Genomic DNA, 16,585 nt, shown 5'->3' on the forward strand with positions numbered 1-16,585 from the left:
TTTATTTATTTATTTATTTATTTATATTATTATTTATTATTACTTCTACTATTATCAGAGGTCTCGGTGGTGTTCTTGCTGATCCTCTCTCTCTCCTTCCAGGTATGCCCCCCTGGGTATCATGTTCCTGGTAGCTGGCAAGATTGTGGAAATGGAGGACGTGGTTGTCCTCTTCACCAGCCTGGGCAAGTACATCTGCTGCTGCCTGGTGGGCCATGCCATCCACGGCCTCATCGTCCTGCCAGTCATCTACTTCATCTTCACCCGCAAGAATCCTTACCGGTTCCTTTGGGGAATCTTCACTGCCCTGGCCACCGCCTTTGGCACTTCCTCCAGGTATTTATGACCTGGTTGCGGCTCCAGAAAGCCAGGAGAACGGGGTGGGGGTTTAAAAGGACCCCTGTTGCATAGCCGGGGGGGGGGGGGAATTTGCTTAGAGCGAATGGTACTCAAATGCCAGGCAGGGAGGTTGGCTGAATCTCTGATTCATTCCCACCTCCCCGCCCCCTTAAATCCTTTATTGGAATTCATAGATACCATACAATGTCTTAAATCCACACATACAAAGGGGGAAAAAATAACCTTACATAAATTTACAGTTAAATATTAAATTATTAGTATTATTATTGCCACCAATCTTTCTGGTTCCTGTTTTACAGACTGTTTAAATGTCCCTTAACATTGCCTATGAGTCCATTCCTCACGTTGCTTCCCTGCTTTTGTGCTTCCCGCATTCTACTTCTGCCACACATGCCCTTCATATCCCTAGTGCAGGCATCCCCAAACTCAGCCCTCCAGCTGTTTTGGGACTACAACTCCCACCATCCGTAGCTAACAAGATCAGTGGTCAGGAATGTGCAAACTCTCCATGGGGCTCACAGCAGCAGCCAATGAGCAGAGGGGAATGCGCGCGAGAAAGTGAATGAATGAAAGAGAACACTATACTTTTATTCCACAGACTAGCATTTACTTTAGATTTGGCAGACAATTTTGTCACATAGTCCCCACTCACCCCAATGTAGTGGGTAGTGACGCCTGCCCCATGGAACGCCCTCCCATCAGATGTTGATGAAATACACAACTATCTGACTTTTAGAAGACATCTGAAGGCAGCCCTTTTTAGGGAAGTTTTTACTGTTTTATGTTTTATCGCCATTATTATTATTATTATTAATTCTGTTGGGAGCCACCCAGAGTGGCTGGGGAAACCTAGGCAGATGGGTGGGGTATTATTATTATTATTATTATTAATAATAATAATAATAATAATAATTTATTATTATTAAAATGTTTACTTTCTAAAATACCTACTTACTTTTCCTCGAGGGGCTACCAGCCATAAAAAAATGACAATCACTAAAGCAATGTCAGGAAATAGTTTCAGCAACAATAATAAAAAAGCAGAGGCATATAAAATCTGTGTGAACCATCCCCTGGAAAGCTCATGGGCACAGAATTAACGGAGACGGGTGGGTGGGGGGAGCTCTCTTGAAGGCAAGGAACTGTGCAGCTTGGGTGCCATCACTGAGAAGGCTCACCTTTGCATGTGGACGGAGGCAGCCCTTAGGGGGTCCTGCACAGTGATTTATTCCATGTTGGAACTGGTGGGAGTTGTGCTGCGCCTGTGGGCTGTTTCGGGAGCACTCTCTCTCTGCCCACGTTCTCAACCCGCCTCTTCCTCCTCGCAGCTCTGCCACCCTGCCCCTGATGATGAAGTGTGTCGAGGAGAAAAACGGCGTCTCGAAGCACATCAGCCGCTTCATCCTGCCCATCGGGGCCACGGTCAACATGGACGGAGCTGCCCTCTTCCAGTGTGTGGCTGCCGTCTTCATCGCCCAGCTCAACAACATGCCTCTCAACTTCATCCAAGTCATCACCATCCTGTGAGTATTCCGACCGGTCTCCTTTCGGACTCAAAGGGTGGTCCTTAGAAGCCCACGCAGCTTGCACAACCTGTTCCCTCCCCTTTCCCCAAACAGACAAAGACCACCACCCATAGACTGCGGCCCACCTTATCATAGAATCATAGAATCATAGAGTTGGAAGAGACCACAAGGGCCATTGAGTCCAACCCCCTGCCAAGCAGGAAACACCATCAGAGCACTCCTGACATATGGTTGTCAAGCCTCTGCTTAAAGACCTCCAAAGAAGGAGACTCCATCACACTCCTTGGCAGCCAATTCCACTGTCGAACAGCTCTTACTGTCAGGAAGTTCTTCCTAATGTTTAGGTGGAATCTTATTTCTTGTAGTTTGGATCCATTGCTCCGTGTCCGCTTCTCTGGAGCAGCAGAAAACAACCTTTCTCCCTCCTCTATGTGACATCCTTTTATATATTTGAACATGGCTATCATATTACCCCTTAATCTCCTCTTCTCCAGGCTAAACATGCCCAGCTCCCTTAGCCGTTCCTCATAAGGCATCGTTTCCAGGCCTTTGACCATTTTGGTTGCCCTCCTCTGGACACGTTCCAGTATGTCAGTGTCCTTCTTGAACTGTGGTGCCCAGAACTGGACACAGTACTCCAGGTGAGGTCTGACCAGAGCAGAATACAGTGGCACTATTACTTCCCTTGATCTAGATGCTATACTCCTATTGATGCAGCCTAGAACTGCATTGGCTTTTTTAGCTGCTGCGTCACACTGTTGGCTCATGTCAAGTTTGTGGTCAACCAAGACTCCTAGATCCTTTTCACATGTACTGCTCTCAAGCCAAGCTGCTGGCAGGCTCCCTTCGCTGTGTGTGATTTGCGTTCTTCCTTTCGCTGTTCGCCATGGGGTTGCTCAAACACCCACGTTCTCCTAAGACTTTTCTGCAAAACCAGCCTACCTGATCTGCACCAGGTGGGCCTTCCATTCCTTGCACTTTGGGTGGCGAGGAGAGGCTAGACAAGCCACAAGCAAACAGCAAGCACATTACCAACCATGACAAGGAGTGGACGGAAGCTGCAGCAGCAGCAACGTGACTAAGTAGTTGAGCATAAACATCAGGGCAAATATTCATCTACATCAGCACAGTTTAATAATGTAGAGTTTTGAAAGGCGGAGGGCGGGTGGCTGGTAGCCCCTGCCACATCCTGGGAATTAAGGGGAAGCAAGAGGGCAGGTTGAAGAAAACAAAGAGGAGATTTCCTTTCCCGAAATGATGGTTCCCGCACAAATTTCTTGCAGTGATTTCCTGTCCTAGAGCTGCAGGAAGTGAGCTTTGGGAGTGAGGAAGTGGGTTTGTCCAGCCCATTCAGATAACCAGCTCCCAAAATTTCAACTTCCTGTTGGTGAAGTGGGTGGTGATAATCCACACAGGTTCTAAGACCCCTCTGCCCTTTCCTTCCTGGTAGAATGAGAGTGTTAGTCTGCCAGAGGGCACGTGCTACGTTGATGCTTTAGCGCAGGGGTCGGCAACCTAAGGCCCATGGGCCACAAGCTGCCCACGGGGGTCGTTTAACTGGCCCACTAGCTGCCTGCTTGGCGAGTCCCCGTGTGCTGCGCTAAACCAGCACAGCATGGCACGGGGACTCACTTCCGCAGCACCGGAAATCGCGGGCGCGGTCTGGCCCACAGAAGGATCTCTGCTGGAGTGAACTGGGCCAGGCAAGGTAAACCTTGCTGACCCCTGCTTTAGTGGGATATAAAGTCGGCTGCAGAAAAAGGGATTATGAGGCCGCTGCAGAAACAAAGGGGGGATTTATGCTGGGAGGTAGCCTTGGTCCACCCAGAATGGATGGACTGGGGGTTTGGGGAGATGAAACCTTAAAAAAAATTGTGGCAGGAACAACCAGAGTTTGGTGTGCACTGAAGTGACCGGCTGGGCAGACCAGTGTAGCTGAGCATTTGACAGGCAATTGACTTGACAGGCTGTCTCTGTAAAGCTCTCTGGGTCGATCTTAAGGACTAGGAACCTGGACGAAAATTGAGACCATTCAGCATATAGTGGGTTGGTTCTGCACCCAGTACCAAATTCTGATCTTGTTTTCTAGTCTCTAGGGTTTTATTTGCCTGGCCAAACACTAGACACCTGCCGCTTTTCCAAGCTCCTCTAATCTTTAAGCCTTCTGCTGTTTCTGCCACCTCAATACCCAATTCCTACAATGATGATGATCAGCTGGACTAAATTGTCGAGCACCAGCACAAATGCTCCTCTACATCAATACTGTTTAATAGTGCAGAATTTTGAAGGGTGAATAGCTGGTGGTTTGTGGAGCTGTACATCTCTAGCTCCGCCCCCCCAATATCTCTCACAGACTCTATGCAGTGCTTGATTATTGTAATAATAATAAAAAACCACTCACAACGCAATTTACAAAAGATTAAACAGCAAAACCTACAAAAATGTACAACCCTGCTTTAAAACTTACAAATATATCTTTAAATTCATTCAGGTAGCATCTAGAGAAGGGTCCCGCAGCTAGTGTAGAGTCCTGAGCCCTTGCCACTTTTGTCAGTGACAAAGTTCTAGTCCTCATGACTAGATGAGATGCACTCAGCAAGGCTACTTGGGCTTCTGCTTGGATTTGCCACTCAAGCCCTTCTCCTGCTGCGCTTCTCGTCCTCTTCCTCCCCCTATCAAAATGCTAACTCTTCTTAAAAACTCCTCTATCTAGGTTGGAATAAAATAGGGGTCAGCAGTTAGATTGACCAAGGAAAGGCTAGAGACTTTTCTTGGCACAGGATTTTGCTTTTTTTTAACAGACATGTCGAGGGCAGAAAACCTTTGCATTTTTTTGGGTGCATTTTTTTTTAAAAAAGCAATTGCAAGTAAAATATTGTTTTCTCCAGTTCAGGAGGTGGACCTGTCCCTCCTGGCCTCTAGGTGCTTAATCATCAACTGTGTCTGAGGCCCTTTGTTGTGGCATAGGGCAGTAAGAAAACTGCAGGCTTAGGCAGAACTTGCGACCAGAAGGGGTCCGGGAGGGAATTGGGAGCTTCTGCTCAAGTGACCTCTGCTCTGCTGGAGGCAGGATTTCAACTGGGGCTGTTTTCCCTCCTGGCTGGTCATTCGTCCATGTTTGTTCCTCTGTCTTGGGTTAAAAGTGCAGGCACCCCGCCCCCTCCCTCCCGGCAAGATCCAGCTCTGCATTCTGCAAACCAAGTTCCAGTCCAGTTTGTGTGTCTCGGTCAACAGCATCACGTGCCGCAGATGTGGCAAGCTGCTTTTGGACCCTGAGGGGATTCTCAAGAATGCTTTTTGTCACTGAGTGGCGGCCACGAGGAACCCAAGCAATTCCTTGGGGCTGCCATGTGGGTTTTTTAAGGGGTGCTGAGGAAGCAAAGGGAGAGCTGTGCCCCTCTCATCACCCTCTGTTGCATTGCAAAGGATCCCACAGCAGATGAACCTCTCAGTATTGCCCCCCTTAAGAAGACTGCTGTCCGAAAGGGGTGGGGGACACACAAAACCTAAGAGATTAAATAATAATGTGTGTTTACCCTAAAGTAGTTCTTTGGAGTCTAGACCAGTGTGATTTTCTTTTTCATTCATTATACAGTCATACCTCAGACGCTTTGGGTTACGCGATTTTGGGTTGTAAAGGTAAAGGTACCCCTGCCCGTACGGGCCAGTCTTGACACACTCTAGGGTTGTGCGCTCATCTCACTCTATAGGCCGGGAGCCAGCGCTGTCCGCAGACAACTTCCGGGTCACGTGGCCAGCGTGACAAGCTGCATCTGGCGAGCCAGCGCAGCACACGGAAATGCCGTTTACCTTCCCGCTGGTAAGCGGTCCCTATTTATCTACTTGCACTTAAGGGTGCTTTCGAATTGCTAGGTTGGCAGGCGCTGGGACCGAACGACGGGAGCACACCCCGCCGCGGGGATTTGAACCGCCGACCATGTGATCGGCAAGTCCTAGGCACTGAGGTTTTACCCACAGCGCCACCCATGTCCCGAACCCAGAAGTACCAGAACCGGTTACTTCCAGGTTTCTGCGCATGCGCAGAAGTGCTAAATCACAATCTGTGTGTGTGTGCAGACGCGGTGCTGCAGGTTGCAAACGTGCTTCCTGCACGGATCACGTTTGCAACCGAAGCGTCCACTGTACAGTGCCATAAATGCGGGGGGGGGGGGGAGGAGAGGCTTTCAATTTGTCATTTGACGCAGGAAGACAACTGCAGTGGAATTCCCTGCCTTAAGAGGCCAGACTAGCCCCATCACCGATGGTCTTAAGGCAGGCAGTTAAAACTGAAATTTCATCTGTGTTGCAGACTACTTTAGGGGTCTTTGTTAGGATGGGAAAGTGCTCTCAGAAGCAGATTACAAATTGGTGATGAGGAGGCCTCTGGGTCTCCTTTATTCTGCTCTGTGGACTTAGGTTTGGCTATTGCAGGGCAGCCTTCGCCAACCTGGTGCCCTCCAGATGTTTGGGACTACAGCTCCTATCAGCCCCAGCCAGCAAGGCCATGCTCTCATCAACCTCTGCATCATACAGCTGTTCTGAAGGGGGCTAATGGCAGTCGTAGTCCAGAACATCTGGAGAGCCCTGAATTGGTGAAGGTGGCTGTTGAGCATGGGGTGAGAGCTCTCTTACAGGAAGACCTGTAAGAGGTGCCACAGAGGAGATTCCCTTGTTTGCAGCATCAGGGAGGAGCTGAAGGCACCCTTGGCCAGGCTTGTGGCTTTAAGGGGAGACAGTGCCACTGGTGTTCTCATGCCTAGGGTGAAGAGATGGACTCTTTAATCCAGGGTGTGGTGCCTGATTCATTCTTGACCCTGCCTAGTGGTGTGTGTTTGTATTCCCCAATTGCCAGCTAATCTGGTTAATACCTGAAGGAGCGTCTCCACCCCCATCGTTCTTCCCAGACACTGCGGTCCAGCTCCAAGGGCCTTCTGGCGTTTCCCTCCCTGCGAGCAAGTGAGGTTACAGGGGACCAGGCAGAGGGCCTTCTTGGTGGTGGTGGCGCCTGCCCTGTGGAACACCCTCCCACCAGATGTCAAGGAAATAAACAACTACAGTGGTACCTCAGGTTAAGTACTTAATTCATTCCGGAGGTCCGTTCTTAACCTGAAACTGTTCTTAACCTGAAGCACCACTTTAGCTAATGGGGCCTCCTGCTGCTGCCGCACCGCCAGAGCACAATTTCTGTTCTCATCCTGAAGCAAAGTTCTTAACCCGAGGTAATATTTCTGGGTTAGCGGAGTCTGTAACCTGAAGCGTATGTAACCCGAGGTACCACTGTATCTGACTTTTAGAAGACATCTGAAGGCAGCCCTGTTTTGGGAAGTTTTAAATGTTTGATGTTTTCTTCTGTTTTTAGTGTTCTGTTGGGAGCTGCCCAGATGGGTGGGGTATAAATTATTATTATTATTATTAGGCATGATTCTCCAGAATGCCAAGAAAGAATAAATTGTGAGGGTTAGGGTGGTGCAGAGAGGAACTCGCGTGCACAAACAGGTCATAGTTTGAATAAGGAACCTAGAAGGAGGGAGATGAGGAAATCTTTGGCCAAGGGTCCAAAAGCCCAGGCACCCAGTTGCCACTGGTTACTTAAATTGGGAGTAATGCTTGAGTTTCCAGAAGGTGGCTGATCTCTCCCTACCCATCACTGACTGAATTTATGCTGGTCTGTCTAGGATCTGCTTGCTGCCTTGTCCTGTTCTCAACCAGTAGCCACTTCCTGGAGAAAGGGTTTCCCAGTTAGAGCTCTGACCTCTCTTGGCTAAGCTGTGTAAGGAAGGAAGGAAGGAAGGAAGGAAGGAAGGAAGGAAGGAAGGAAGGAAGGGTGATCAGGCCCACTTGGGGCTCTGCTATCCTTCCAAACCAGTTGCCACAAAATCCAGCTGGTGCCTTCGGATTTGCAAAAGTTACCGTATTTTTCGCTCCATACTTTTTTCTTCCTAAAAAGTAAGGGGAAATGTCTGCGTCTTATGGAGCAAATGCGTGCTCCCTGGAGCCGAATTGCCCAGGGGCAAAAAGCAGATCATTTTTATTTTTTTTTTGAAAGAGGGAAGTGGGTGTTGAAACAAAGCCGCTGATCGTTTGCCGATTGGTGAGAGAGATAAGGGACACTAGAGATGAAGGAGGCTGCCTGGGAGGGGGGAGGTAAAGACAGCAAACTTGCAAAGGGGGGAAACAGGAAGACTAAAACAATAAGGAGAGAAATTAGAAGAAAAGGAGGAGCAAAAAACTGCTCTAGCTAAGGAAAAGACACTAAGGCAAACAAGAGGAAAGGGAGTGTTGAAAGGAAACAGCTGATCGGTGGGATCGGAAGAGAGATAAGGGACACTAGGGGAGGCTGCCTGGGAGGGGGGAGGTAAAAGCCCATGGATCCTCAGGATTTTTGCATTGGGTCACCCCAAATTCACCATCAGATCACATAGCATGTCCATGGCTACAGCCTTCACCAAAAAGATCAAGCACCCACTGTTGCCTGGGGCTGCAATGGTGCAAAAATGTGGTTACAAAGCACAGGGCCAGTTGTGTCCGACTCTAGGGTTGTGCGCCCATCTCACTCTAGAGGCCGGGGGCCAGCGCTGTCCGCAGACACTTCCGGGTCACGTGGCCAGCGTGACGAAGCTGCATCTGGCGAGCCAGCACCAGCGCAGCACACGGAAATGCCGTTTACCTTCCCGCTAGTAAGCGGTCCCTATTTATCTACTTGCACCCGGGGGTGCTTTCGAACTGCTAGGTTGGCAGGCGCTGGGACCGAACGGCGCTGCTCCCGTTTGATTGGGTCACCCCAAATTCACCATCAGATCACATGTCTGTGGCCACAGCATGAGCCACAAAAATCATACAACCACTGTTTCGTTCAGAATATTTTTTTCCTTGTTTTACTCTAAAAACTAGGTGCGTCTTATGGTCAGGTGCGTCTTATGGAGCGAAAAATATGGTGCCCTCCAGTCTCCCTGCTGCTTTGGGTTTCCCCCACACTCTCCAGAAAAAGACCAAATCCTGCACTTGAGCATCGAGAAGGACACATCCCTTAACCTGCCCATTTCCACCCCACAGAATTACTGCGACGGCGTCCAGCGTCGGAGCTGCTGGGATTCCTGCGGGTGGCGTCCTCACCCTCGCCATCATCTTGGAAGCTGTCGGGCTGCCCACCAACGACATCTCCCTCATTCTGGCAGTGGACTGGCTTGTGTAAGTACCCCGAGGGCAAAGTTTGAGGGAGAGGCTCAGCGACCGGCGATTTCCCTGACTGATGTTCACAGCATCGCAGGGTTGGCAGGCTGGCGAGTCCCAACTTCCCCGCCTCCTTGTTAGTTCCCCTTCAGGTCCTCTTCCTCATGTGTTGGCCTTATTCCGCAAGCAGAGAGGAGAGACGTTTGCAGCAAGTGGCTCAAGGAAAAGGCCCCAGGTTCACATAGGGAAGCAGAAGCCATTGCAGAGAGGCGCTGCCTTGAAAGGGGGTGCTAGGTAACCAGTTGAATCTTCTGCACATACTGTATTTTTTGCTGTATAAGACTCACTTTTTCCCTCCTAAAAAGTAAGGGGAAATGTGTGCGCGTCTTATGGAGCGAATGCAGGCTGCGCAGCTATCCCAGAAGCCAGAACAGCAAGAGGGATCCCTGCTTTCACTGCGCAGCGATCCCTCTTGCTGTTCTGGCTTCTGAGATTCAGAATATTTTTTTTCTTGTTTTCCTCCTCCAAAAACTAGGTGCGTCTTGTGGTCTGGTGCGTCTTATAGAGCGAAAAAATACGGTAATCCTCCAAGGACAATTTTTTGGGGCAGGGCATTTGACTGGACAAAGCTGCCATGGACCAAGGCCACATTTGCACCAAACACTATTAAAAGATGCCAAATCATGCCCATTCCGCATTTATAAGAATTCGATCTTTTAGCGTGGCAACACCTAAACTTGAACTCGCTGCCTGTCGACATCACCCGTGCTCCCACACTGTTCTCTTTTTGTCACCTTCCGAAGTTTGTTTTATTGATCAGACAAGGTTACCCAGATGCATAGAACGTTGATGTGCGTCTTGATCTGTTTTTAGTTTATTGCTGATTTTAATTCTTAGTTTTTTCAGCTGTTTTTGCCGTTAATTTTACTGTTTCCTTCTTCTTGTAAACCACTTTGAAGTTTGTTTTAAAAAATTACAAACAAGCTGTGTATAGGTTTTATGAAATACTAAAAATCAATACATTTAAAGGGTTATGATTCCGCTTTAAACAACGGCTTCGGCTGGAAAATCCTGGGAGCTGTCGTTTATTCAGGGTGCAGAGAGTTGTTAGGAGACATTCCTATTCCCCTTCCCCTTCACAGCTACAATTCCCAGAGTTGCCTGTACGGTGGTGCCTCGCAAGACGAAAAGAATCTGTTCTGCGAGTCTCTTCGTCTAGCGGTTTTTGACGGATTAGCGCTATTAGCGGCTTTTAGCGGCTTAGCGGATAAGCAGATAAGGGGCTTAGCGGCTTAGAAAAAGGGGGGAAAGGGGGAAAAACCCGCAGGAACTCACAAGACATTTTCGTCTTGCGAAGCAAGCCCATAGGAAATTCGTTTTGCGAAGCACCTCCAAAATGGAAAACTCTTTCGTCTAGCGAGTTTTCCGTCTTGCGAGGCATTCGTCTTGCGGGGCACCACTGTTAAAAAAGGACTGATCATTAAACTACTCTGGGAATTGTAGTTCTGGGAGGGGAACAGAGTCTCCTGACAATACTCTGTACAAACCAAAGCTCCCAGAATTCTTCAGGGGAAGCCATTCCTGTTTAAAGTGGTATCAGTGCGCTTTCAGTGGATGGTGCAGATGTGGCCAAAGTCAGGCCATTGGTCTGTCCACCCCTGTAATCGGAGTGGAAGTAGCAGCTCTCCAAATATTCAAGCAGGGATCTTTTCCAGTTTCGCTGCCTGATGAGGTCCTTTCAAGCACAGATGCAGTATTGAATGTGGAACCTTCTGACTCCGAGCCATTTTTCTTGCATTATTTTTTTTTAACCCAGTCGCTCTGGGGAGGAATCAAGGATCCTCTCCTCCAGCTCTCTTTCAATATGTCCCTGGGATGTCTATCCCCCCCCCCCCCCCCACTGAGCAGTGTGTTTTGTTCATGGCAGCCAGGGGGTGTATTTGTCCAACTGACTTGTCCAGTATGGCTGGCTGGGCCAGGTGTGCTGAGGGTCCCTGGGGGGCCACAGAGGAAAGGTTAAAAGCAGCTGAGCATTTAGCTTTTCCTCCTGTCGCTTGGGGGAATCTGCACATGGCGCAAGAATACAGGAAAGGCCCTGCTGGATCTGGCCCAAAGGTCTTGCCTGGTTCAGCAGTCACATGCCTCTGCGATAGCTGTCAACACTTCCCTTTTTAAAAGGGAAATTCCCTTATTCTGAATAGGATTCCTCGTAAGAAAAGGGAAAAGTTGACAGCTATGGCCTCTGCGTTTTCTTAAGCGGGGCACAAAGGGCTCAGCCTTTCCCTGCTGTCCATCTGGTTCTCAGAGATAGATTGCTCCTGAACATGGAGGCTCTGCATCCAGTGAATGTTGCTTACAACCCTTGTTGCTTAATCCCAAGCACCTCAGTCATTGCCTCTTTCTTTTGCACCAGGGATCGCACCTGCACCGTCCTAAACGTGGAAGGCGATGCTTTTGGCGCTGGGCTCCTGCAGGTGTACACCGAAAGGACGGAAGGCAAGGCAGAGGCAGAGGAGCTGATGGAGATAAAGACGGACGCCGGCAAGGAAGTGGGGGCGGAAGAAGGCTCCCCCCTGATCAAGAGGGACGGGCCTGCCCCCTTGGAGGGCATCAACTCCTGCGAAAAAGAATCCGTGATGTAAAGCAGCCTACGAAGAGGCTAGACTTCATTTTTTTAAAAAGTTAGGGTTCCATTTTTAAGGACAGCTCCCGAATCTGCTCCACCTCTAAAAGACTTCTGTTTCCCATAAGAAGCAAGTTCAGGCGGTTTGGTGATGGGGAACTTCTTCGATTTTCACCCAGCACACTCCTTTCCACCTTTTTTTAATGACTGATTTTTCACACAGTGCTTTGAAAATTTCAAACGGGACTTTTCCCCTCCTGAAAAATGTCAATGTTGGGGGCTTGATGCTGCCTGGAAATAGCTCTGCTTGGCTGGAAGCCTCTCCCTCTTTAAGGAGATGAGGGTTGGGGGTGCTGTTGCTCAGGAGAAAGGGCACTCTGGATATTCTCAGAGGCACAATACTTTGCACATTCCAGGCTGAACCCTTAAGTTTTTAAATCTGCAATGTGGAAACTGGTAGCAGTGACTTTGGAGGCCTCTTAATATCACTCTTTTCCTTCTTCCAGATCTCTAGCTACCTTTGTTGCTTTTTATTTTATTTTATTTTATTTTGTGTTTTGGACCAAGCAAGGGGGGTGGGTGTTGTCCTTTCCGTATCTAGTATCTTTGACTCCCTCCCTTTGTCGTCACCCCCCTTTTTAGTTACATTTCATTGCAGGAAGAGGAAGCAGACTGCTTTATTTCCGGACAGATTTATTGTCCCCTGGCCCACCCCACAATTCAATAACTTGAGCAGTGCACCGCTTGAACCTATAAATACCTATCGTCAAACAGGAATGGGGGGAGAGAGAATTTCTTTCTGCCTTTTACAATTTCTTTGCCTTTCAACTTCTCTTCAAATCCTTATGCCAAGGCTGTGCGATGTGCAATTGAACATTGAAAGTCACCGCTGGGTCGCTGGAATTTCTGCCATTCCCTGCAAAGCCAAAATTTTCCTTGAACTGCTTAAAACCTACATATTTTCCTCCCTTCTTCCCTGCTTGGGTCATCACATGCAAGAACTAGACAGCGCTCCAGTGCTTTCTTGAAGTGGCAATTCCTGGTTCCAGCAGCTGCGATGTAATTTAATTTATTTCTGGAACTTAAAAGGATCCGAATGGTGTTTTTTCTCTCCACACTGGAATTAAAGGGGCCGGGCAGCGTTGGGAGGTCAAAGAAAGTGAGAGAGAGTGGAGTAGCTTCAGGGGTGAGAGTTAACCTCTGGGGCTCAGTTTCTCATCACTTTTATTCCAGTCTTGTGCCGAGCAGCCGCTAATGTGCAAGTGGGCATGCTTTGCAGAAGGAGCTGGTGAGTGGTGGCCCCCTGGACCAAATTTTCAGCGCTGCCTGGCCTGTCCAAAGCCCAGCAGATGCTGAAGCAGACATTGGCAGTGAGGAAGAAAGGGAGGAAGTACCACCGGCGATGGGACAGAGTAGGAAAAGTGGTGGAATCTTTGGATAGGTGTGCGTGCAGGAGGTGAACCTCCAGGGCCCTTCTGTCTTCCTTGCAGTGACTGACAAAAGCCTGGCAGCACCCCCACAGAGAACTGCAGGGCCTTAACTTAAAGCAAATATATGCTTATGCACACACAGGGTCACTTGGAAACCGTGGCCAGGCCTGCAGCCTTGGCCTTGTCTCACACGCAGGCTTAGACTTTGACCAATGGAATCTTTTGTACCTTTTCAAGTGTCTCTGCAATCTTGAGGACTGGGAACTTAGCTGATTCTCCCATACGGCCTCGGTCCAGTATACCTGAAGGAGCGTCTCCACCCCATTATTCTGCCTGGACACTGAGGTCCAACGCCGAGGGCCTTCTGGCGGTTCCCTCACTGCGAGAAGCCAAGTTACAGGGAACCAGGCAGAGGGCCTTCTTGGTAGTGGCACCCGCCCTGTGGAACGCCCTCCCACCAAATGTCAAAGAGAAAAACAACTACTGGACTTCTCGAAGACATCTGAAGGCAGCCCTGTTTAGGGAAGCTTTTAATGTTTAATAGATTATTGTATTTTAATATTCTGTTGGAAGCCGCCCAGAGTGGCTGGGGAAACGCAGCAAGATGGGTGGGGTATAAATAATTTATTATTATTATTATTATTATTATTGGCATTGGATTCTACCCGGCCATATCTACTTCCATACGTTGTAGCTTCCGGAGCCTGTAGATCGGAATCCAGATGCTGGTGACTTATCCCTCCACAATGCCCTGTGCAGATCCAGAATGCATACTATAATAATAATAATAATAATAATAATAATAATAATAATTCATTATTTATACCCCAGCCACTCTGGATGGCTCCCAACCAGAATATTAAAAAAACTATCAAAGATTAAAAACTTCCCTTAACAGGGCTGCTTTCAGATGTCTTCTAAAAGTCAGAGAGTTGTTTATTTCCTTGACATCTGATGGGAGGGCGTTCCACAGGGCAGGCGCCACTACCTTTTGCTGATGAAAATGTGGGTTTCGCCGCAGGCGTTCATAACCTGGCCAATAGCTGCCTGAAGCATATCAGTGGAGATGTTTTGCAGTCTTTAAAAAAAAAAAAATCAGTAGAATGTCAGAGCTTTTAAATCCGACTTCAGTGTTTTGAACTGTAGATCTTATTGATTAGTTAGATGCCGTCTCTTCCATTTTGGCCATGCAGGACTCCTTAGTAGGCTTTGTGTGTCAAAATTCGGAGGTAGGCTTCAAGTGAGGTCTAGGCAAACACCAATTGCTGCATGGGGCAATTAGGTTTTGGTCTCACAATGCACTGGAAGCAGATATTCTGGTAATGTTCCTTTAAGATCTTCTTGCTGCTGAAATGTTACTTGATGGAAGTGCTGGAGAAAGGGCTGGCTGGTCCCCTTCTTTAGTTACTCTTCTAAAGCATATAAGAAGTTAGGGAGAGCCATCTGTTGGCAAAATTGATCAACCTGTTGTTAACCGCCCTGTGATCTTTGGATGAAGAGCAGTATACAAATTTAAATAATAATCATAATCTCTGACGGGTTTATGCTCCTCCATCTAGCAGCTTTCTCCTTCAGAAGTTCTTGTGGTTGTGCAAAGGAGACTTAAGGAAGTGGTGAACAGGGCTGTGTGGACCCTGCAGAGAAACGCACAGCGGAAAATGCTGGATTGGTAGACGATGTGTGAATTAAATATACCGTATTTTTCACTTCATAAGACGTACCAGACCATAAGACGCACCTAGTTTTTGGAGGAGGAAAACAAGAAAAAAAATATTCTGAATCTCAGAAGCCAGAACAACAAGAGGGATCGCTGCGCAGTGAAAGCAGGGATCCCTCTTGCTGTTCTGGCTTCTGGGATAGCTGCGCAGCCTGCATTCGCTCCATAAGACGCACACACATTTCCCCTTACTTTTTAGGAGGGAAAAAGTGAGTCTTATAGAGCAAAAAATACGGTATTTACTTTGTGAACATCATAATAATGTTGCAAGGACGGCACAAGTAGGTATTTTCACCTCTGACTGCTGAAAGTTGTAGATTCTGAAATACTTATACAGTGGTACCTCGGGTTACAGACGCTTCAGGCTACAGACTCCGCTAACCCAGAAATAGTACCTCGGGTTAAGAACTTTGCTTCAGGATGAGAACAAATCGTGCTCCGATGGCACGGTGACAGCAGGAGGCCCCTTTAGCTAAAGTGGTGCTTCAGGTTAAGAACAGTTTCAGGTTAAGAACGGACCTCCAGAACAGATTAAGTACTTAACCCGAGGTACCACTGTATAAGGAATGAGTTAGGAACTTCCTTCTCCCCCAAAATAAAAGCTACTCTTTTGTGACTGGTTCACCACCTGCGTGCAATAGCACATAACGTCCAAATATGTGTGTGCAAAGTTCTTCTGGTGAGAATTCTGGAGTTCTCCCTCCGTGCCAACAGAGCTCCCTGCCTGTTTGGGCAGGAATGGTGTTTTAAGTGTTCTCTGAGTGGCGGAGATCGCTGGCATTAAACAGGAGCTCTCTAGATTGCATCTCCGCACGGGTTTGTGCCAAGGCTTACCCTGCCAAAGCAACTTTTATGATGATGCCTGTTGAGATCCGATCTCCAGATGAGGGGTGGAAACATGTGCCGTCACTTTTGGGGGCACAGGCTGTACTACATCAAAGCTCGGAGCCTGCAAGTTTCAGGGTTTGAACTTTTGGTTCTAGCAAGTCCAGGTGTGACTTAACAGGGAGAGAAAAGTGTGGGACTCTGGGATGGGGGAAAAGAAGCAGAGGCTTCTGGCAGGCCTGTGTGTTCCATCCCTCATTGCTGCAACGATACAATTCAAAGCAGAGATGTGGTTAAGGTTCACAGCCCTTGGGTGTGGGGCTCCAGGGTCTTCCTCCTTTCCGCGGCTATCAAAGCCAAAATGAAATTGTGCACAGACTGCAAAATAAATTGTACAAAACATGAAACTAAGCCAGTGTTATCCGTGTGCCTGATTTATATACAGGATGTGGTTTTCCTTGGTACATGATTTTTTGCTTTTAGCGCAGAACGCATGCATTCCCTGGCGTTGGGTGATCATAGGAGGCTGGCTCCTGTACCCCTCGTTCCACATGCCACTTTGGGTAAACCTTCAAATGCCAGTGACTGGTATCCGGCTGGCACTTCAAAATAAACATGGGTTTTGTTTTAGTGTCAAATATGCCACCCTCTGCATTCTGACAGGAGGTGGCAGTTCCTAATACAAGCTGTGTTGAGTGCCAATGCAGGTGGATTGCTCCAAGTGGGAAGCTGTAGGTGCAACCTCCTGTTGCTTAAAAGTACCCTCCGTTGCTGAACGCCGTTCAGAATTGCCCTCAACCCACAAAGAGGGAAAGTGCGGACGATCATTGTTGCTCTCTCAGCACCCATCTGCAAAAGGGGTTTGGGTGCACATGACAGCGGACACTTTGGTGATCCTGATCCACAAAATTTGAGAAGGGAACCTACGGGGTTA

At 48.2% G+C, this 16,585-nt stretch overlaps 2 protein-coding genes across 2 annotated transcripts in view; one reads left to right on the plus strand and one right to left on the minus strand.

Annotated features, from left to right (window-relative positions):
* Nucleotides 1-16,062, plus strand: part of SLC1A5 (solute carrier family 1 member 5) — a 45,703-nt gene extending 29,641 nt beyond the window's left edge. The window contains exons 5-9 of the mRNA XM_083753950.1: nucleotides 103-336; nucleotides 1,689-1,883; nucleotides 8,940-9,074; nucleotides 11,470-13,419; nucleotides 14,088-16,062. Coding sequence (XP_083610076.1) covers nucleotides 103-336; nucleotides 1,689-1,883; nucleotides 8,940-9,074; nucleotides 11,470-11,698 — 793 coding nt within the window. The 3' untranslated portion in view covers nucleotides 11,699-13,419; nucleotides 14,088-16,062. The remainder of the gene's footprint in view (nucleotides 1-102; nucleotides 337-1,688; nucleotides 1,884-8,939; nucleotides 9,075-11,469; nucleotides 13,420-14,087) is intronic.
* FKRP (fukutin related protein) overlaps nucleotides 1-16,585 on the minus strand; it is a 117,436-nt gene that overhangs the window by 81,061 nt on the left and 19,790 nt on the right. The window lies entirely within an intron of this gene.

Source organism: Podarcis gaigeae (assembly GCF_964106915.1).
Source record: "Podarcis gaigeae genome assembly, chromosome: 8".
NCBI classification, from domain to species: Eukaryota; Metazoa; Chordata; class Lepidosauria; order Squamata; family Lacertidae; genus Podarcis; species Podarcis gaigeae.